At 39.0% G+C, this 22,385-nt stretch overlaps 2 protein-coding genes across 2 annotated transcripts; one reads left to right on the forward strand and one right to left on the reverse strand.

Annotated features, from left to right (window-relative positions):
• Positions 1-3,944: 3,944 nt before the first annotated feature.
• On the reverse strand, positions 3,945-8,866 carry LOC139717906 (large ribosomal subunit protein uL29-like). The gene is made up of 3 exons (XM_071629393.1): positions 8,841-8,866; positions 5,751-5,887; positions 3,945-4,420 (listed from the first exon to the last, which is right to left on the reverse strand). The coding sequence occupies exons 1-3, from the start codon at positions 8,841-8,843 to the stop codon at positions 4,189-4,191; spliced, it is 372 nt and encodes a 123-aa protein (XP_071485494.1). The 5' UTR covers positions 8,844-8,866; the 3' UTR covers positions 3,945-4,188.
• Positions 8,867-10,859: 1,993 nt separating this feature from the next.
• LOC139717915 (actin-related protein 2/3 complex subunit 5-B-like) lies at positions 10,860-22,385 on the forward strand. Its single transcript, XM_071629402.1, has 4 exons — positions 10,860-11,074; positions 15,496-15,568; positions 16,148-16,324; positions 19,541-22,385. The coding sequence occupies exons 1-4, from the start codon at positions 10,935-10,937 to the stop codon at positions 19,601-19,603; spliced, it is 453 nt and encodes a 150-aa protein (XP_071485503.1). The 5' UTR covers positions 10,860-10,934; the 3' UTR covers positions 19,604-22,385.

Genomic DNA, 22,385 nt, shown 5'->3' on the forward strand with positions numbered 1-22,385 from the left:
GGTACAGGTGCTCAGAGCCTATTTTCATAGAATCATCATGAGGCTTTTGACATACAGATTAGACACTAGTAGCCTACGGTATATTAGGCAGTCATGGATCTACAGGTACAGTGTATCAGCAAGTTTTTTTTTTTTTTTAATGTCCTTGTAAGATACAATTTGATGTACAGTGTATATGTTTAATGTCTCGTCTCATCACCTCTTGTGAACTGAAATGATCACATTTGAATATTACTGGTGCAAGTAGAGAGGAATGCAGGGGCGGATCCAGGATTTCTGTAAAGGAGGGGGGGGGGGCGCAACTAATACAATATTATTCTGGTGCCACTTCCGGGTTTCATTTAATTTTTTTTCTTTTTATTTCTTTTGTTTTGAACGATAAATAAAGGGGACATGTGCCCCTTGTGCCCCCCTCTGGATCCGCCACTGGAATGGGAATGGGAACAGACAATCAGAATCACACAGTGTGCTGGTTAAACACGCAGACAGACACACCCACAAGGACACATGCAAATACACATACATGTACCTGTTCACACACGAGACACACCAACCTACACACAAAACACATAATACACACACTCAGAAACAAACACAATCACATGTGCATCATGGCACACACACAATGCTCTACTCATTGGGTGATTTCAAGTTCGGTGCTCGTGGTAGTGCTCGTGCTATTTCAGCACTAGCACCAGTGATAAAACCGAACTTGAAATCACGTCGGCGTTGGGAGTTGACCTCAAAATTATGACGTGTTTCCGGTAGTTGGTGCCAAGCTCGGTGTTGAATGTCGTCTGCTGAACCGAGCTCCGCCGTTTGCGTTAGCGATTTACGTGTTTTATCCCCATTAGCATTGACTAACACTCAGAGCTACCAAGTCTCACGCATTCTGCGTGAGATTCAAGCATTTAGGGTCTGTCTCACGATCTCACGCATGGCACCCATTTTTCTCACGCATCTGGTGAAGTCTGCAATTTGGGCCAAAAATAAGGAGCATAGCTCAAAGAATTAAAGTGATAGTTGCAATTGAAGGTATATTTCCCTTTTGCCTTTCAAAATTAGTAAAAAATAGTCACTTAAGTATGCACCAGATCGCATCATTAAGAGCTAATAATTTAAAAAAGCTCCCTACCATGGGAGGGGGACACCCTCCTCGTTCGCGTGCGCATGCGCGCGAGACGCCGAGTCATAAAAATCTCACTCATGAAAGTTTTTTGAACTTGGCATCTCTGTAACACTAGCCCCTAGGGATCATCATCTTCGTCATTTCAAGTTCGGTGCTGGTGTTAGCGTTGTCCTGCAGACCCGCATTCACTGCTATGATAAAGCCTATGCTAGTACAGCGGTCACCCACGTAACGTACACGAACACTGCAGACATGGCTACATAAATTTGAGCCTGGGAGCAAGATTAAGATAGTTGTGTTTTTAAGAAGGGATGAAATTTGTGGCATTTTAATTTGTTTTCCTCATTATGAGTCTAAAACTAAGCAATCATGGCTGCATCTTTTAATATTTAACTGTCATCACGTGCGATAATTTTTTTCGTCGCACAATTCCTGCAGACTGCGCGGTGGTGCTATGCCAGCACCTCGGTGTTGGGATTGATAATTTTGATCGGTATCGCTTCGTTAATCTGACCGCCGGTGTTGGAGCTCGATTTAAATAACGCAGTTATTTGGGAGCTAGCACTAGCACTAGCACTAGCACCGAACTTGAAATCACCCAGTGTTGGTATGTAAAGGGGAACTCCAGGCAAGTCAAGATTTGAGACTGAAAGGAACGAGTGAAATTTGAAAAGCAAGAGAGTGAAAATTTGATCAAAATCTGCTAAAAATTAGGGAAGTTATGAGATTGTGAAAATTTGCTTGACAAGTTATTTTCACTACAACAGTCCTCGTACAGTCACTACGAATATGAAAATAATAAGTTATGGTTGGTGAAGCTTTCGTCTCATATTAAACTTGCCTTACATTTTGTACATGTAATCTTGGAATTTTTGTTCCAGCACAATTGTGCAACAGTCTCCAATACAGATATATTTGATTGACCACTGTTTTGGAGTTATTCAGCCAAGAATAACAATGTTTTACACTTTTATGGTAGAAAAATTAATTGTCTGAAATTATGACATCACTAGCTCACTTATTTAAATACATGTATTCATATCAGCTGTTCAATGTTCAAAAAACTTTGTGCAAAAACGAGTGCATCTCCAAAACGTCATTTACCTTTTTACTTTTAACCCTGTTTTGATAAAATTTTCACTGTTGCGCTTGTGATATTTTACTCTTTCTTTTCACATAAACTTGTAGCTTGCCTGGCAAATTCCCCTTTAAACATGGATCAAGCTTGGGTCACTGCTCCTCACAAAGAGCTAGATGATGAGATGAGGCGAACTCAAGATTTTGCTTCCAGCTGCAGTTAACAACATACCTTCATGGGAGTGAATAAGATATGCTAAGAGATTGTTGATTCAACTGCTCATCATCTTTGAGAGTTCAGTGCACTCCTGTTATAACAAACATACTACATACATGTATGTACAATGTACAACAAAAAATTCTTGCTACAAAAAAGTAAAAATCTAGGTCCTAAATTTTCATCTATATATCTTTCTACACTTTATAATTCGGTTACAATGAAATCTCAATACAGTATACCAAAAGAAAATTACTGCCGGTCCTGATGACTTTGTTATAACGGGAGTGCCCTGTACTAAGACACAGATGCTTTCAGAGACTGCAGTCCCACTGTACAAAACTATGCGCAGTACTAGATTATGCTTCCAGATACAGGTTGGGTACCTGTAAATTGCAAAAGTTTGAGCATACAGTCACACTATCAACAAAACTACACAGTTTCAGTGATGCAAAAAATAACCCCAGTTTCAATCTCACACTCCCTCCTCCTCCCCCCCCCCCATAAAGAAAATAATAGATTTAATAACTGTGAACTCACAAAACTGTACCAAAGAATTCACAATGTGCGTAAACAACATACTGGATCTATTATCACGTCACTAAGTTCTCAAAGTCTTAGCTGCACGCAGTCACACTACGCAAAATTATGCATAGTTTCGTGAGAATTTTCCTGATCTTTTTTTTTACGACACAAGCCATGTTCAGACGTATTTCTACTCGGAGGAAAATATTTTATGGCGCAGCAATTGAAATTAAAATTCATACTTATCTTACCACAACCCTGTGTCCACACGACGGTCGTGGGAAGAAACTCTGACCAATTTACCACGGCCTTCGCGGGGATCACCATGGAGGGTTGATGTAACTTCCAGAAGTGGTTGCGCCGCGCTCGTCGACCATAAGATAGTTTTTTACAAGTGGCATTTGTCTTCTCCATCCTTGTTGACGGAAATTTCTGAGCGCTAGCTTCTTCGTCGCGATCGACTAGGTTAGAATTGCACTACACGCGCACGTGTACTCGCAAAATGTCAACAATGCGATTTGCCCCCGGAAGTTTTACCTATATAGGTCTTAAGGTATGTAAGTTCAGAGATACTCCGAGGGCTTGTCCGCACGGGCAATTTACTCTGACCGGCTAGTCGTGGTAGCGAGATACTCCTGAGTTTTCTCAGGAGTATCTTGGTCGGAGGAAGAGGTCGTGGTAAGTTCCTCCAACCGGAGGAAGTTACCACGACCTTGTTCAGACGGGCACTACTCCGACCTTTCCCCCGAAGTTACTCCGACCAAGCTTCCTCCGACCCTTCCTCCGAAGTTACTCCGACCAAAACTGCCCTTGTCTGAACACAGCTTAAGTGCTCAAGAAGTTTGTGGTCACACTACCAAAACAATGGGGAACAAAATACCATGCAGTGAAACTATGCGTAGTTTCGTACAGTGTGACTGCATCCATGGTAATCTGCATTCACAAAAGTGTCTGAACTGAATTCCACACACGAATACACACCAAGACAAGACTGAATTCTGATGTTTGTGGAGTAGATTTTATTGTCCACCTGGCATTTGGCATAAGATGGTAACACACTACCTAAGTCAACAGAAGTAGGAGATATGCCACTGGGGAAGAAGACTAGCAGATCACCGGTTGGGTCTGTCTACACTCACGATTGCTATGGATGTTTTGGGTAGAGTTGAAAAACGGAGTCATATGGTCCATGTGGTGTGTATGCAATCATTGTATGATAAATGAGTAACGGAGTCCCAGTCTATGCCCTGACGGCGTATTTGCGCATTGGGTAAATGCTGGCCTTTCGGATCTGCTTGCTGGTGCGGCGGTTGAGCTCGGAGCGGCTGAGCTGGCGGCGGATGGCACGGGTCTTCTTGGGGCGCAGGTCCAGGGGCTTGAACTTCAAGTTGCGGTAAAACTTGCGCAGGTTTTCCTTTTGCGTCTGATTCATGACAGTCCTCACCCGGGCAATGCTCTTACGGATGACACGGCTATTCCAAACAAAACAACAAGAAAGAGAAAAGCAAACTTACACTGATTTAATCTAATCTCACTAAAATTAGAATTGATGACTATCAATAGATGATCTAATCTATTGGGGGATGATCAAACACTGTAAAGAGATTACAAGATGCAAGCTGCACACTAGATTATCCAATATCATCAATGAAGTTTTACTAGGTAAAGTGGACGTACACAAAAACCTGTCATTACTCCACTTGTGGCTACAAAATATATGAGTTGTATTTTATGCCTGCATAGGCTTGTCCCAACATTTTCTGTATTTCAATCATATTCGTGAACACAAAATCAATTTACTGTCTCCTTTTATACAGAGCTGATATAGAGGCTGTATGGGGTAATTGCCCCTACCCACTCCCCTCCCCCCCCCCCAAAAAAAAAACAATATATAGTATGTTCTGTGGACCCTGTGAAATACAAATGTAGGAGCAAACCCAATACCTATACCACACTGTTTTACGGTCAAATACATACGACATTATCATCACAATAACTTGAATAAGGTAAAATTATAGCAAGTCTTGCACATGATAGGGTCAAGTCCATTGAAGTTTATCACTGATCACTGCATTTAACAAACACCATCAAGATCAATTACAGTGCACTCCCATTAGTATTAAACTATATGATTATAACAAAATTCTTGTTACAATGTGGTAAACATTCGGGTCAACAAATTAATATCGTCTACATTTCAGTTTCAATAAGTTTTAATTCTCCACTAGTACATAAGAGAAAATAAGTATAACAATATCGAACATATTATTTACAAGTCATAAAAATATAAACAAAATTTGGCATTACAAATATATAATCATGTGAAATAATACATAAATATCATTACAGATCTTTAAGTGCACGGGTGGAGGATACCATATCAATAAGCAAAACGCTTGGCTTGGACAACAGCCTCTGAACATTATATGTCTTGTAACAATTTTTTATCTAACAAAATATGTCTTTGTGTGCTTCATTGTTTGGGTATAACTAAAATTTGTTATAATGCACTCCTGCTATAATGAAATTCCGGTTACAATGAAGTACAAATTCAGGCTGTAACATTATCGGATCTTTGTATTTGTATTTTTTTTGTTTGTTCTGTTATGACAAAAGTTCTATTAAACGAAAGAAACATACTGGTCCCGAGGACTTTGTTATAGCGGCAGTTCACTGTACAATGAAGGCAAATGGTACACTGCGGGGACTTTCTTATAATGGGAGTGCACTGTATCAAATCAACAATTCAAATAATCCAAATTCCAGTGATGTCATGAAACACTCCATACATCCTCTACTCACATCTTGGCAAGCTTGGATGCCTGCCCACCCGTCACCTTGGCAACCCTGAGCTGAGCCAACTCCTGCTTCAGCTTGTTGAGGTTCTCCTCCAGATCCTCCTTCTTTTTGCCACGCAGTTCATGGGCCTTGATGCGCGTCTGTGTGCAGACAAGAGAACAGAGGTTTCCCAAAGAGTGAAGCCACTTTGCATAATACTTCACAGCAAAGGGAAAGAACAGCAAACACTGAGCATTCAAATTCATGAAATTCTTCCGTCGAGATGTTTTCATTGTGACTGATTGACAATCGTGTCACAGGAGTTGATGCAGGACAATTGTCAATCAGTTGCAATTACTGAACATACTTGACAAACAGGAACTAAACCAGGCCAAGCAATTTACTACACTCAACTGTCAGGTACTGAAAAAAACAAACAAACAAATTGTACAATTTTGTATTTACTTACTTGGAGCATTCATATCAAAGACTAGAGTTAATGTTAACACTCATAGAACAGTTGCTCTCGGTAAGAAAGTCTTCTGCCAATAATAAATGCTTGTTAACTCCTGACACTAGTAGATAAAATAGTTTTACAACTTAGCGATGGGTAGCACACTCTTTAAATCACTTTCCCCACTTCCCCCTTCTCTCCTCCTTCAGTATCTGAATCTGAATCTGGATCTGGATAGTTTTGTCAGCAAAGTGTTCTCAGCACCCACACTAACTTGGTGACATGGGTTCCATGACATTTGCTCCTGCGACAATTGCTCCCATGAAATATCTGCATGCTGAGCCAAACACAAATTGTACCCACAAACATAACCATAACCCTAATTCCCACATCAAAGTAAACTTAACCCTAGAGTCCTCAAAGAAAATAAGACCACAGTAATTGTTTCAAGAGCAAATGTCTTAAGTGATATGAGAAGGGCACTGTGTTTGGAACTAGTGTAACAGCTCTGACTGATGCAAAACAACACATTATAGTACTATAACATAAATCTGGTCATTTTTGCATACTGTCTGTGAAAGCTGTCATCTTGGCACACAGATATTTTCATGAATGAGGAGGTCACAGACGTGAGATCTTGTTTTCACGATGTGACATGGAGGCTACCTCAAGTGTTCTAGAATGGTCTAATGCCTGTCTGTTTGTGATATTTTAGCATGCTGTTGCTACATTCACAATCAAAGACTGTGAATTCCGCCGTTCACCAGCTCTTAGGTACCGTTTGTGCCAGTGTCCTGCGGCATCCAGCGCAGACAGTGCTCAAGCCATGCAAGCAATGGCGTCCGCGGGCAGTCATGAATCACACAACACCCTAGCGACTCCCGCGGCAGCAACTGCGAAGCTCTTCAAGGGCTCTAATCAGGCAGCCAATTTCACTGAAACAGGCATTGCAAGGTCCATTTCGTGCCCTACCATTCTTACCACATGCGCTTATAGTTATGTGCTGTCGATAAATCTTCCTTTCAAAAAATCAGAAAACACTTCAATTTTGACAAAAGTGAAGTTTGATACTGCCATATTTTGCGCAATGTGGATTAATTAAGTACAAAATACACCAAAGGTCACAACAAATAAGCGCAAAATTTCGACTTATATATAATTTATAAATTAGCGTGCTGAACAGATCGTCCTCCTCGGGCTACTGGCGTACTGTACTAGCGGTAGGTAGCAGACTAACTGCGACAGCCGCCACACGCAGTGTGGCGGCTGCGCCGTGCTCCCATTCAGATCTTCATGTTGAACAAACGGGTGCCTTTGCGGCGCTATATTTCCTTAATTTTTCAACAGAAACTACTAGGAATACTTACATGGGTCGATGAAACCTAACGTCAATTATGGTATGGTCGCCACTGCTGTAAGGTCGCCAGACATTCACATCGCATGTAACGCGCGCCACGATCGGAGATCAGGTTGGGCGACGGATTTTCATCACTCTCAAAATACATTCGTAATTCACCTTTTTCCTCCGTAAAAACACAAATAATTGTAATCAAAATATATTTTACCATATGTAACAGGTGATAAAACCATTTTTAATGCGAGGATGTTTTTGATTTAGAATGGATTTCAGGTGGCAGATTAAGGGAGATTTTCAAACGCGTGACCGACAATGCCTCCTTCATTGAAGCGTATGTATAACACACACGCTAATAATATGCGGCAGGCTAATTCAGTGGCGATATTAGTTCGCCAGCGCGGACGTACACAAGAACTACACACAAGTGGCGACCATACGGTAATTGACGCTAAATGACTATCATCGGCGACTGTTTGATGCATTTCATTACTTGTGATGTACAAAATGATGTCTTATAAGCAGCTCGCCGATGTTCACAGAATTCACAATCACTTGCACAAGCGCACAGAATACTTGAACTAACATAAGCGAAACTGCGGGGAAGCCGCCAGGACCGCGCCTGGCGGCGCGGTCTCCGGGGCTAGTAGTAGCAGACGCAAACCCACGTACAGGAAGGCAAAAGTAGATCAGGTTTGGATTCGAACATGCTGTTTGACATACAGCTGTATTACTTATGAATAGAATGATATCAATGCACTCCTTTCATAACTGCTACAGTATTGCCATTGATAATTGCCAATGGTTTGCATTGCATTGCTATTGCCACACATCATTTAGAGTGGTGTGTCAGCCGGTGTCAGTGCCGCGGTGCCGGTGCCGATAAATTTACTGATCATGGACCCAAAAGTGTGCGATTGCCTCAAATTGAACGATTACGAGAACATGTCTAGGCATTATCGCGATCATGTCTAAAAATATACCGTTGACTTAAGTGGGTATAAGCCATAATCCGCCATCACACGGAATCGCGGTCATATTAATACGTGTGCCGTTCTAACTGGGGAATGAACAAACATGAACAGAACATGAATATTAGCCCACGGGACTATACAATTTGAAACGATACCCGTATAACGTGTGATCAAATTTTTGCTAAATATTCCGTAGAAACTTTGTAAATGGATACAGTATTGTACCTAAACGTTTAAGAATATACAGTTCTTCATAAAAAAGGATTCCATGTTATGATACGGGCATTGATGATAACGATTTAACCCGATTGACTTCTACATTATCATCGTACCATTTTGATAGTTCGACAGTGCCAAGAGAAAGGAGGAATATCCGGTCAGGTCAATTCTACCAAGGTTGTACTTCCGCGCACACTTCAACTACACGTTTTACAACAACCTTGTAACCACTTAGTCTAAATTCTAGACAGTTCGAATTAAGTGAGCACTCGTAAGTATTATCCCTGTAACAGAAGCTGTGTGGTGGCTGCACTATCAATTTCGGCAATCTTAGGTTCAAAGAAGGAAGTAAAAACGCATCCTCATATACCTGTAAATTAGTTTGTTTACTATGTGCATTTCTCTCTGCGTGTGTGTATGTTACAAGATCAACTGCATCGATACCTTTTGGTCATCATAATTCAATGGTAGATTGAAGGTTAACATTATTGTGCCATAAGCCACGGGCGCGGTATCAGTGGGAAGTTTGATTCAAAAAAAAAAAAAAAGAAGAGAGAGAAAGGAAACGAAAGGGATATTCATAGCACGTCGTTCTAAATCATAGCAGCTGACGTTGAACAATATTACTGGAAGTGTGATCGCGTTAAGGAAACCATTTGTCCATAAGAACGTCTATGCATGATTATATATTTCGTAAAAAAGTAAATTAATATATGGCATTTTTGTGATAATATGCTCACAAGATAGTAGTATAATTGCACACAATTGTTTTGATATTTCAAAGAATTCATTGAGGTCATATGGGAAACATCAACTTTTGTGAGATTAAAAAATAAAAGTAGGCCTACTATATGGCGGGGGAAAAAAGCATACAAGCAACTTCTACTCCTTTTTCTTCTATAAGTTCTTCTTCAGCTGAGTAATCTTCTTTCTACTCTTTTCCTCTTCCATTTCTTTTAAAGTCATTAGGCCTATCACATTTGGAATGTTGTATCACATCCTATAAAAAAATCTGCAATAAAGCCTAAAATATAAGGAGATATACACAATTTTTCTCAATAAACCATAACTGTAGACGGTTTAGTCTAGAAACATTTTTAGTATAACATTGTTCTGCACATTTAGTATATCTAACAATACTCAACATTGACTATACATCACCGACTGATTCAAATTTTTACATTGGTTGTTTCTATCCTAAACACACATCTTAGAACTATTTTGAAGCACCGAAGCTGGGTTTTTGTTTCATCTGCAAATGGTAAATAATGCCTTTAATTCTTTGAATTACTAGTATACAATTAGGTTGTACAAACGACAGCCCAATAAAGGTCCTTTACCGTCAATGACCATTATAACTACAGCATATATACTCACCCCTCAAATTAGGTCTTAATATAATTATGTGAAAAAGCACCATGCACCTTTGCACAAAACACTGTTATTTATTCTGGTCCTAAGCTTATGTTGGAACAATTTGCCTATAAATCTGCCCCCATTTTATCTGTATTAAAGCAAAAAAACAAAACAAAACAAAACAAAACAAAAAACCACACCTTCTTGCATCTTATGTTGATTGATGATTGTGTGTACTTTGTATTTACGCATACTTGTACCGTATGTCACTATACTCTCTCCGTTTTTTCCTTCTCTTTCTTCCCCACCTATCTCTTGTTTTTGTTTCTCACCTCAGCCCTTTATTTTGCAATACATTGTATATCATTTCCACTCATCCGCATGTATTTTTTTGGGTGGGAGTGGGGGTGGGACCTTGTTTAACAATAAGCTGTGCTTTCATAAGGTCCCACACAACATTAATTCTTTGTAAGCATGCTTGTTCAATTTTTGTAATTATACAAAACAATGTACGTGTCCACACAAGAGGTTTGTATTACATGTGAATTGTTAGTAAAAATGAATTGAAGATTGAAGATTGAAATTGAAACGCCTTGACATAACAAGTTGAAATGAATTGACGAGTATTCGTATTGCTAGATGCAGCATTCCAAGTGGTAGTTGTAGTCTTTCAGCCCCCTTTCACCATGTATCACCAATAAACTGTGCTCCCGATCCCAGTATCGCTTAGCAGGTGAGTAGAGAAATTTATTGTACCAGGAAGACACGGCGACTGGGAGTGACCCCCGTTACATTGAAAGGAACTCCGAAACCGATTATTTGCTGGAGGAAAGACACTTGCCTATTCCATCATGTCGAAAAACACAGGAGCATCAAAATTTAGGAAAGTAAATGTAGACGATTATGATGAGAACAACTTCCAAGATGACCAGCTTTTCGATGATCAAGTTGCGGGACCAGACGAAGGGGAAATTCAGCGGCTTCTAAACTCGTATCCTTTTTCTGGCGGCTGGTCGCCCGGGCACGGCCCGTCGAGGCCGCGCCATCTGTCCGCTGAGCCCGTTGGCACTGCATAGCTCACTAGTGTTTTAGTGTAGTACCTAGTAGTAGTACTACATTTGTATACAGGATCAGGAATCAGGATAGTCATGATAGTCATAGAGCAGTTTCATGCAGTGATTATAGGTCCTACTAGGACTCACAAACGTTTCATATCGTGACACAAGTTATAGATGACCTCAAACGTGTCTGTTCTATTTGATAGAAAGTTGAAATAATTCTGAATCTGTGCACTTGTCTTAGAATCGAACAGTAAATTCCATTCTAGCTCCCTCTTCTGTTGCATGTTGCATGTTGTTGTGTTGTTTTAATTTTATGGCATTTTCCATTCTGTCTGATTAGATTACTAGGTATTAACTGCGACAGCCGCCACACGCAGCGTGTGGCGGCTGCGCCGTGCTCCCATTCAGATCTTCATGTTGAACAAACGGGTGCCTTTGCGGCGCTATATTTCCTTAATTTTTCAACAGAAACTACTAGGAATACTTACATGGGTCGATGAAACCTAAATGACTATCATCGGCGACTGTTTGATGCATTTCATTGTTTGTGATGCACAAAATGATGTCTTATAAGCAGCTCACCGATGTTCACAGAATTCACAATCTCTTGCACAAGCGCACAGAATAGGGGAGCTATTCGTTATTCTCACATAAGCGAAACTGCGGGGAAGCCGCCAGGACCGCGCCTGGCGGCGCGGTCTCCGGGGCTAACTAGGTATATACAGTGTAGTGTATATGGTAGGTGTCCAACACATCAACACTCTACATGAAAAGTCCACGAAACTGACACCCCTCTATCTATAGCACTGCGCGTACACAGAACGAACATACATGTACACGCATGAGACTATGCTATGCGGAGTGGTTTTCTATTCTGCTGGGGATTTGAAAATGTCCAAATATTACTGAACAACCTGATGATAAACATGATCAACAGCAAAACAATGACACCGTATAATGAAATTACATGTTGGAAAAACATTACATGCACATCACACGTATTAGCAATAGGGGATGGGGCATATTTGAATGGATTGTTTGTGTATAGACCCTATACCGTAATCAAGTGTGTGTGCGTACACCAGTATGCATGTTGTGGAATATAATACAGTAGTAAATGTGCATCGATTTTCATGCGTGGAAATGTTAAAACAATTATTGTGTGTGTGTGTGTCTGTGAATTGGTACATGTAGGGGAAAAAATGATTAGGGAACTGCACAGCACAAATTTAAGAACCTGCAAATAATGCTTTTGAGCTGCTCATCCAGAAGATTTAGTTGCGCGAAAATATCAACGTAATTATTACAGTCGTTATCATTGTTAATATTATTATCATCATCATCATCATCTTTCATGGATACCCACCTGGTTCTGACAAATACATTGTACATTGGAAGTTGTATGTTCCCCATAGGTTTGCCCTGCCTTAATTGTGACCAGCCCGAATGCGAAGCCACAGTATAACTGTGTGAAGGAGCGCCCCGGGGTTAGCCTTACTTGTGCTTCTGATATCTTTGAAGTCTATGTGGTTCTGTTTTGCGGCGCGCTGCAACCATAACGCTGCTGTGATGATCGTAATTACTCGGTCGCGACGCCTCGCACAACATGGTCAGTAAATAACTAAAATGTAATTAACTCACTTATATAAAGTGAGGTAAGGTAACTTACCTTGCTCGGTAGTCCTGCATTATAGGGCAGGACCAAAGAAGAGACAGGTAGGCAGGATGCCGCGGATGCCAGGTCGTACTGCTTTCCCTGGCTGGTACGCGGTGTCGCAGTGTCGCTGGTTTCCTTGGTCGCTTGCTGTTTCGGGTTCCTTGTTCTTTTTTCTTGTTCCTTGTCTCTCTTCGTAGTATGTGCCACGTCCCCTTTTTATACTGTGGTAAGCGGACGGGTTGCCCATGCTGGGCTAGAGGGTGGAGATACCCGTAGCCGTATTGTAAAACCCATTCAGTTGCCCGTAACCCTATCCCTTGGGGGTGTATGTGTGTGTGTGTGTGTGTCACGGGTCACTGCCCGTGCAGCATAATTGCCGGTTTCGAGCCAGGCATATTATGCCGCACGGGCGAACATATAAACATATGCTTATATGTTGCCTTATGCAACAGTTCCATAAAAAAGATACTGATTTCTTCTCTCAATGTGTCCTCATGCCTTGAGTCTGCCTGGCACTAAGGTGGGTTTTATATCCAGGCAAATATCTCAAGTTCTGCTGGACCAAACTGCATGTCAAATATGAGCACAGAATACAGTGTATCCTTCATTTTTGTATCAAATCACCCAAGTCACTCAGTACAATAACATATGGTTGCAGCTGGTATTCTTTTTAACAGTATGCATAGTTGGAGATATACTCTTTCAAACTGACCATGCATCACTGCCAGAAAAGAAATAAGAATAAAAAATATCAAAGCAAAACTCAACATTTTCCTATCTCTGGTTCTAAAATTCAGTTTTTGTGCAGTGGACTCCTGTTATACGATGTAACAAAGTCCTTGGGACCGGCAGTTTTCTTTCATTATAGGTGATAAGCACAATCAGGGTATGCAATCATGACTGTCTCACTCTAAAAAATTGTAACTTCTAAAAGGATGCACCAACTGACTTAAAAATTCACATGCAGCATGCTAAGACATCAATAATCAGATGTGTTAAGACAATAGCTAATTTCTTCTCATTTACTGTTAATTATTAAAGATTAATTACCAAAAGTCCCCCAAAACCCACGTAATGCGTCAAAAAAAGCGTTTTACAACTTACGTAAAATCAAGATTTGAGGTCCATATTTTAAGTCTACCCCTATGTGTTTGGTATCAAATTAATGGATTTTTTCCTGGCATTGCTTGCATGCAATAAAAAACAGTGGTTCTTTCACCTGGAGAAAGTTATGAGGTCTGAAGTCCCATCCTGGTAGGAGTGTAATGCTGGCTTATTTTTGTGACATTGTGACCTTTTAACCCATGCTGTACAGCTATACATGGAGAAACAGCTTATTTTTATGCTTTTCCTGAAAGTACTGAAGACACACTACAATATGTGCGCTGTTTGCCAATAAATGTTTAGCCACTTTTGAGTTTTGAGCCATTTTCAAATGCTGAGTAAAATAAGTGCAGCCGTTTTTCAGTATTTTCAGTGAGGTATATCCTAATTTGACTACTTTAAAGAATCTTTTCCCCTTATTGAATATCCTTGTATTTTTAATCATGAATTGTACATATGTAGAAATCTATTGTGTGAAAATTTTAGCAAATTTGAGCAATAGGAACTTATTATTTTATATTTTTACAAATTGCTGAGCATAAAAAAGTGCGATACACGCCCATGTTATACTGCATGAAGGTCATATGATAAGTGTTCAGTGTTCATATTTCAATGATTGTTCAATTTCTAAAGATATCATAAGCAAAAACATAGTATTTTGGCTTAATATGTCATTGTTTGAGTGTCACAGCTTGGATATCAACTCAAGTCATCATAAATCTCACATTCATTCTTCTATCTGTGTTTACAAATATGAGAATTGATCCAAACACTGTGCGCACATTCAAGGTCAAACTGTACAGATAATTTTTTGATGAAAAATATAATATCTTCCAAAGTACCAGCCCTAATTTCATAAAAATTTGTAATAATGGCCACTTTATGTCTGTTACCTATTCCTGAAAGTTTCGCCTCTTCACTTTTTGGCAAACGTGAAATATGATAAAATATGTAAAAGCAGTTTTATTTGAATTCAAAATAATGCCTACAAAATTGATCATCCATGTCGAGAAGTGAAAATATGAAATTCATTCATATTTTGTGATAAGTCATGGCTATGTGCCGGTGGTGAATGAAAGGGATGTTTATCAGGAATATCTAACAGCAATATCAGATGAAAAAAACATTCTCCTTTTTTTTAAATGAATTTTTCCAATATATTAGTCATTTCAATGTAATTCGACAACCCTAATTTAAATGCTAATTTATGCACAGTTTAATGCAAAATTTTGACTCTTTCTTTACATGAAATGAAAATTTGAACAGTCAGCTACAACAAACAACAAAAAAAGCATTTTCACCAAGTTTTTTCATTTTTGTCCTGTTACACAATTGCATACCCTGATTGTGCTATTGACCTATAACGCATAAAATGAATGTTGCAGCCCTAATTGTTACTTCGTTTAACCAGAATTTCGTTATAACCGTGTTCATTATAATGGGAGTGCACTGTACACATACAAGTGTACTTCTTTCTGTGAATGCCACCCTTTATATTGGCTTGAAAGTTTTCATACAAATTACAATCTGAACATATGAATCCTGCTGTTATTTCAAAGCTAACCTTAACTATGTACATTTGGTGTTTAGAAAGAAAAATACGGAAGCTCTCCATCTTGCGCTGAAGAACCCTCCCGTCATGTCCAAGAATCCAGGAGTCAAAGTAAGTGCTTCTCAGGATTGTTAAATGTAGTTTGACCATTCAGAAGTGAACATGATGGAAAAGAAATCTTGTGATTGGCCCTCGGTATTGTTTGCATAGGACATACAGCATACATGTGCAGCTTACAATGGTATATCTACCCTCACTGACTCTTCATAATTAAGCAGAGGGTACTTGTGCTACCCCCCATTCCATTTATAGTGAAGAGCGCTGTAACGTGGGGGGGGGGGGGGGGACCTACAATTGTACACAGTACAGTGCCAACTTAAAACTACTGTAGCACTCACACTTACCATTTGCCCATCCAATTGAAAAGTTTGAGTTAAGTAAAAATGAAAACTTTTCAAAAAAGTTTTTAAAGATGTTTATTTTGTTAGTGGAATCAATTCATTTAGAGACACCCACACATCCTGAAGTCACAGAGCTGCTGTATGGTGTATCGACAAAAAACAGAACTCTCTTTAGCAGACTTACTAAATTCATTGCATTTTATCCCCTATCTTAAATGCAGTTTATTGTTTACTCTCTCCTGCACTTACTTGTATGCATTGTTATCTTACACACTTTGCTCATGGATAGGCTAAGGCTTTCTCGGTGGTTATGAGGGTTCTAACAAACTTCAAGTCATCAGAAGTCGAGAATGCAGTGAACTCCCTAGACCCTGAGAGTATTGACGTCTTAATGAAGTACATCTACCGCAGCTTTGCTGAGCCATCCGAAGGAACAGCGGGTATTATGCTGACGTGGCATGAAAAGGTATCAACTTTTGTTTCGTTCTCTGCTCTATTCATCTCTACAGTATTCTTTCAGAAAATTAGAGTTGAGCTTTGCTTTCTTTGATACATAAAGAGGTGGTATAGTTTTGGTTGAGATGGGGATTTAGGTTTTAACTTTTTGCGAGATAATTAGTAATCACTTGTATGAAATACTGTAGAAACAAACACAAACAGACAAACTGACTAGAATGAATATTATTTATTAGGGAAAATTAAGCAAAGAAAATGGGATTCATCCCATTTTCTTTGCTCAATTTTCCACTACTAAATACTGTAGAATGCGATATTTTTGCGGCATGAAATTTTTGCGACTGGGAGCTGACGGCCTCATTCACAGTGTAAAATTTTCACTAGTTGCCTCTAACATTCAATGCATTCAGTGTAGACAAGATCTTTAGTGTGCATTTTAACTTGGCGAAAATCAGCTCGCGGAATTCTTGAAATTAAAATGCACAAGAACATTTCTCGTTTTACAGTATTAAAGAGCATATAATTTAAGAGAAATCAGATGAAAATCGGTTATGGAATGGCTGAAATATCCAAGGACAAAGTAAAACAAAGTGGTCCGAATGAAAGGTTAGCCCCACTTTTTATTAGGATCGCTTTGTTTTTTGGTTGTCTCGGCCATTACAAAACCGATTGTCATCAAGTAAACTGTTGATTCCTCTTAGAAGTGGATGCTCTTTGAGATGTAAGTGGTTTCTAGTTCGCAGAAAGTTAAAATGTGAATCGCCATCTCAACCAATGCTATACCATCCCTTTAAATACCATGTTGATCACTTGAGATGTGAAAATTACTGTGATCAACTCATGGTATGAAATCAGTTTTAATTGCAATTTACCTGAAATTTTAAATAGAATTTATTATTACCAGAAAAACAAAAAAGAACCTGCATTCCACTACAGTTTTCTTTTGCAGTCCTTCATGTTTGTGATTTTTAAGTTACTCAAAATTTAGCATTCAAGACTAAACTTTAAAGACCTATTTATTTTTATAAGCAACTTTAAATTTCAAGACTTTAAATGAATGAGGAGATTTATATTTGTAACTGCACATACTTTTACAATGTAGCATGTCACATGACTCAATCATTACTGTAGCCAGGGCTCCACACTAACTTTTTTTTTTGGTGGCCCAATGGGGCCACCAAAATCATCAATTTCAAATTTTTGGTGGCCTGAAAAAAAAAAGAACAATAAGAAACATTAAAAGTCCTGTTTTTTTTTTTAATGAGTCACACACTCACTACATGCATTTATGCATTTCCGGCACAAAAAGTTATGAATTTATTGACCTAGGCCCCTACTTTTCAAAAAAATTTGAGGGCCCAAGGCGGGCCACCAAATTTGAACTTTTTTAAAATTTGGTGGCCCGACTTTCATTTTTGGTGGCCCCGGGCCACCGTTAGTGTCGAGCCCTGCTGTAGCTATATTTGATATAATTATTACTAGTATTACTGTCATCAATGTTGTTAGTAGTACAGGTGTAGTATAATATGGTTGTAGTAGCAGTTGTTTTAAAAGTATGATTGTCATTCTTGTTTTGTTATCATTGTCTTTTTTTTTTTATATATCAGTACTTACAGAGACTCCAACTCTCCTGCTTTTGACGGGAGATCTCCCACCGAAAGCCCATTTGGCAAAATCTCCTTTTCTCCCACTTGAGATTAAATTTTTCCCGCTTGTGTGGTTTTGTAGATGCCAATCAATTGCATATGCATGCATGAATAGCATAGATCTGCATATGGTGTATGAAATGAAGTTTTATTAAGCCAATACAGGGGAAACTCGGTATAACGAACACTGCTATAACGAGATATCGGTTATAACGAGGAAATTTTCTCGGTCCCAAATTTCCTTCCACACAAGTCTATGTAAAATGCTACTCTTATAGCGAGATCGGCTATAACGAAATAACTGATATAACGAGATAAATTTTGTGACTTCCAAACAAAGAAAAACATAGTAAATCAAACCTGCTATAGCGAGGTACAGCAAAATGCCTTCGGTAAAGCTTTACTTCGCCTGTGCTATCATCTTTCGAGATTGTATGTACAAAGCTTGATGCGTCAAAAACTGTCTTGTTCACACATATTCATTTTCTTCAGTGCACTCCAGCTAGCACTACATGTTGTACGTGTGAAGTATGTGTGTGTGCACGCACACTGATACATGCAGAAAATGTGGTGGGACGGCCATACGTATACATGACATCATCATGACGTTTAGCAGGTGTGAGGCAATCTGATGCTGTGATTGGCCTTCTACTTAGGGAATTCCCCGTCTTCACACACACACACACACACGCAGTCATAATGTACATACAGAATGTGCTGTGCAGGCCATATTCAAGCTTTCCACACAACACACACCCGTACGATAACCACATACCAATCCACAGACGATCTTGATACAATCGCAAGCTATATAAATTTACAAATTCAAACATCTACAATTAATAAGAAACACATTCTTGATATTGGATTTCCTTGGCGAAAAACATCTTCTTACCCATAAAGGTGAGTAATTCCCTCACACACAATATGAAGTTATCAGTATTGATTGAAATATGATGGGTAGTCCCACATGTGCAAATTAATGTCTTTATTTTATGCCTTCTTTTATGCCTACTGATATAACGAGATATCGGCTATAACGAGGAAAATGACTCGGTCCCGACCATCTCGTTATATCGAGTTTCCACTGTATATGATTTAAGTCATTGAATTATAACTTTTTAGTGCCATCGTATGTTGAATAATAAGCCTGGGATAGAACGAGAGAGCACCTAGAACCCTATTGACCCAAGGGACTTCGCGCACATGAAGTTTGAGTCTCCTGTCTTCTACACCACTGTAGGGGTTTCAGGCAGGAGAATCAGAAGGTGCTTGGGGTTGGAGTCTCTGTACTTATATGTACAGGGTGGATTTTTTTTTCTTAAATTCATTTCGTGACAGTCTTGTCAATTGTCATCAAATTGTTTCTATGGCTGTTTTGATCCATCTCAGTGTTACTCTTCTTTATGCTTATGATTTATTTATTTATTTATTTATTTATTTATTTATTTATTTATTTATCTATTTTCAAATGATAAGACAAGCAGAGATGCCTGTCTTTCTTTTATTACTTGCCAGCTGATTCTAATGCCCAGTTTGTTTTGTTTTGTTCTCTTTCTTTCTTGTCTCTCCATCTCTAGGTGTATGCCGTGGGAGGTGTGGGATGTATAATGCGAGTGCTAACCGACAGGAAAGGCGTCTGATCTAAGCCACTTTCAGAGACCCTTTCCCCGTTCACAGCATAACACATTTGTATTTTTGTGTTTCTTTTTTACCGTACAGATTATTTAATCATATTGCCAGAATATGTAGGAAGTGGCCAATCACTGTAGGTCATTACCCGCGTTACTTTCAGAACGTGTCATGCATTCCTTTTAAACAAGGACGATATGTTAGCACAGAGCAAAGTGTTATGACGTCACTCGACATGTTTTAATGCGTACTGTTCTCCCTGTATGTCACAGTAAGATGTTCGTGTGACCGTATTAACCAAAGCAATAAGCTGTATCAAAGATTTTGTCATTGGAAAGTGCCAATGAATGAAAAAAAAAAATGATAAGTTCGGTGAGAATTCTTATATCTGGGAGAAGAAGTCAAGCATTTTACGTTCATTGTGGTTTCTTTGTCCTTGATATCCTCTGGTTTACGTTTACTGCAAGTCTCTTGTATCCTTTCAGTGTTTTAGTTTGTGTGGAATATGGGCACGAATGTATCCCCAATTAAATGCCGTTATTGCTTTTTGTTAATCTTTGTTGACTTTAGAAGTTTGATCATTTGTTGGGACTATATCTCCTGAAAGCTGTATTTTAAAAGATTAACCTTGCATAATTCAAACTCCTGCAAAGAAGATTCTGCTTAACCCGTTGAGGACGGGCTGATTTTGCTATAGCATGCATTGAGACACCTGCCCGAGTATACTCGGGACTAGTCTTCAACTGGTTAAATATGATGCTCTACATTTACTCCATAAGGTATTTCTTTTTACAGAAGACTAGCAGTCAACATACATGCAGGAATTACAGTAGAATAATTGTTTCGCACTTGGTACATTGACTCACGCGAGATTGACTCCTATTTCATGTAGCTGCAACTAGGGATGCAATGCCAAGGGTGCCCAGAAGAGCTGAATCTATGAAATCTCTTTGAGATCAAAGTTTGAGGCCTGTTTGATCTGACGCTGTCAGTGCTCATAGTGACATATTGGTTTGACCATTAAGACGTACTGCAGTACCATTTATTCAGGTGTCATAAGAAAAGCTCTTGGAAGGTGAAAAAAGATGCTGTGTTCACACTCTTGGCAGCATTCCCTACCCTCTGTTAGAAGAAAGAAAGCATGCAAAAAGTCAGGCTTGAGTGAAGACTGATTGGTAGTCTCTTCATCAATGATCCAGAAGTAAAGACATGAAAAGCGAACATGAATTCTCTCTCACAACCCCCTTCTTATATATGGCTCAAAGGTTTAAATCTTCTAAACAGCCTTCTTTTCGAGTTGTTTAGATTGTATACAGTCAGGCTTGAGTGAAGACTACATACTCATTCCATGTAGTCATAACTCTGATCATACATTTTTTACACTCATGCTTATGAAGCCATCCTGCAATTCTTGATGGTCAAGTAGCAATGTGTATATACAATGACCTAACACATTACACAAATGGTGGACAAAAAGCTACAGCAGCATTTGTAACAACTGTTGGAATGCATTATTAAAGTTAGAGGCATTGTGTCAAGGTTTCAAAGCTAAGGTTAAGATAGACTGAAAGATCGGTCTGTAATTATTGTCGGTATATGTTCCACAGAGACTACATCTGACTTTACAGAATTTTCTCCTATACAGACTGACAGGTCTCATGCCCAGTACTGTGGGGGATGCTGTACTCATGGAAACCAATGTGATCGGTGGATGGATGCATTCACCGATCATCAGTTACATGTATCAGTGTGCTAAAAGCGTGCTGACGAGCCAAATTTTTCCATCCAAACTTTTTTAGTATTTCAAACAGCTGGTGAGAGTGCGCTGTGTTTATCAGATGTTGATTTTACTATTTAAGTTTAAATTTGCTGATCTGGGACTGTGATTAGACATAAACAAAGAGGGTGAGGTACCTTATACCCTTAATGTCCATAGGGACAGTGGTTGAGCATCCCCCCACAGCGGTGTCTATGAGAAGCTCCTGTTTGTCTTTGAGGAGAACCGTCTAAGTCTAAAAATACCATAAAACTCTGACGAACAGACAGATTTTTTTCTGTCTAAAGATTAGACAGCTCCCTCGTACAACTTTATATATAACACATTTGTTCTATATCATTTTACTGTACTAGGTAGAATATTTCCTGCTACAGCCGTAGCAGCTTGGAATTATACAGTGCATAGCGGTAGCCATCATCTTTGTAAAAAAAAAAGAAAAAAAGAAGGTCAAACAAAAGTGACTACATTTACTTGTATACAGTAATTTCAGAAGAATTGATCTGAAGAACAAACACAAATCATGTCATAGTGTATGGTATATATTTTTAAACCAGTGGGAGGAATGTGCATGTGATAGCACAGCTTTCAAATTTACACGTAGCTGATAACATCTGGTTTGCACATTTTTTTTTTTTTTTTTCTGGTCAGACGTGGACTTTTTGTATGAATGTGGAATATCTCTGTTTCCAAAGATTGACGTCACAGGCACACAGCGTTAGCCCAAAGTGGTGCCAAAATTGGGGTGGTTGTTGCTAGGTTTTATAGTAACGGGTATTGAAAACAACACATTACTTTAATGCAGCATGTATTTGTAGCTAGAGAAGAACTGTCACTTCTGAAAGGAAAATATTAATTTTATATTACAATGTATGATAGCTTTCTCACCAATGTGAATGTACATGTACTACCATGCAAATGATATCATTGATGCTAGGATATAAATTGTCTCCTAAAATCTATTTCTCCAGTATTTCTGCACTCAGTGCCTCTGCAAATATTGTAATCGCAACTTATTA

The sequence above is a fragment of the Diadema antillarum genome, unplaced genomic scaffold (assembly GCF_040938485.1).
Source record: "Diadema antillarum isolate AM-2024a unplaced genomic scaffold, OU_Dant_1.0 scf00000085, whole genome shotgun sequence".
NCBI lineage: Eukaryota > Metazoa > Echinodermata > Echinoidea > Diadematoida > Diadematidae > Diadema > Diadema antillarum.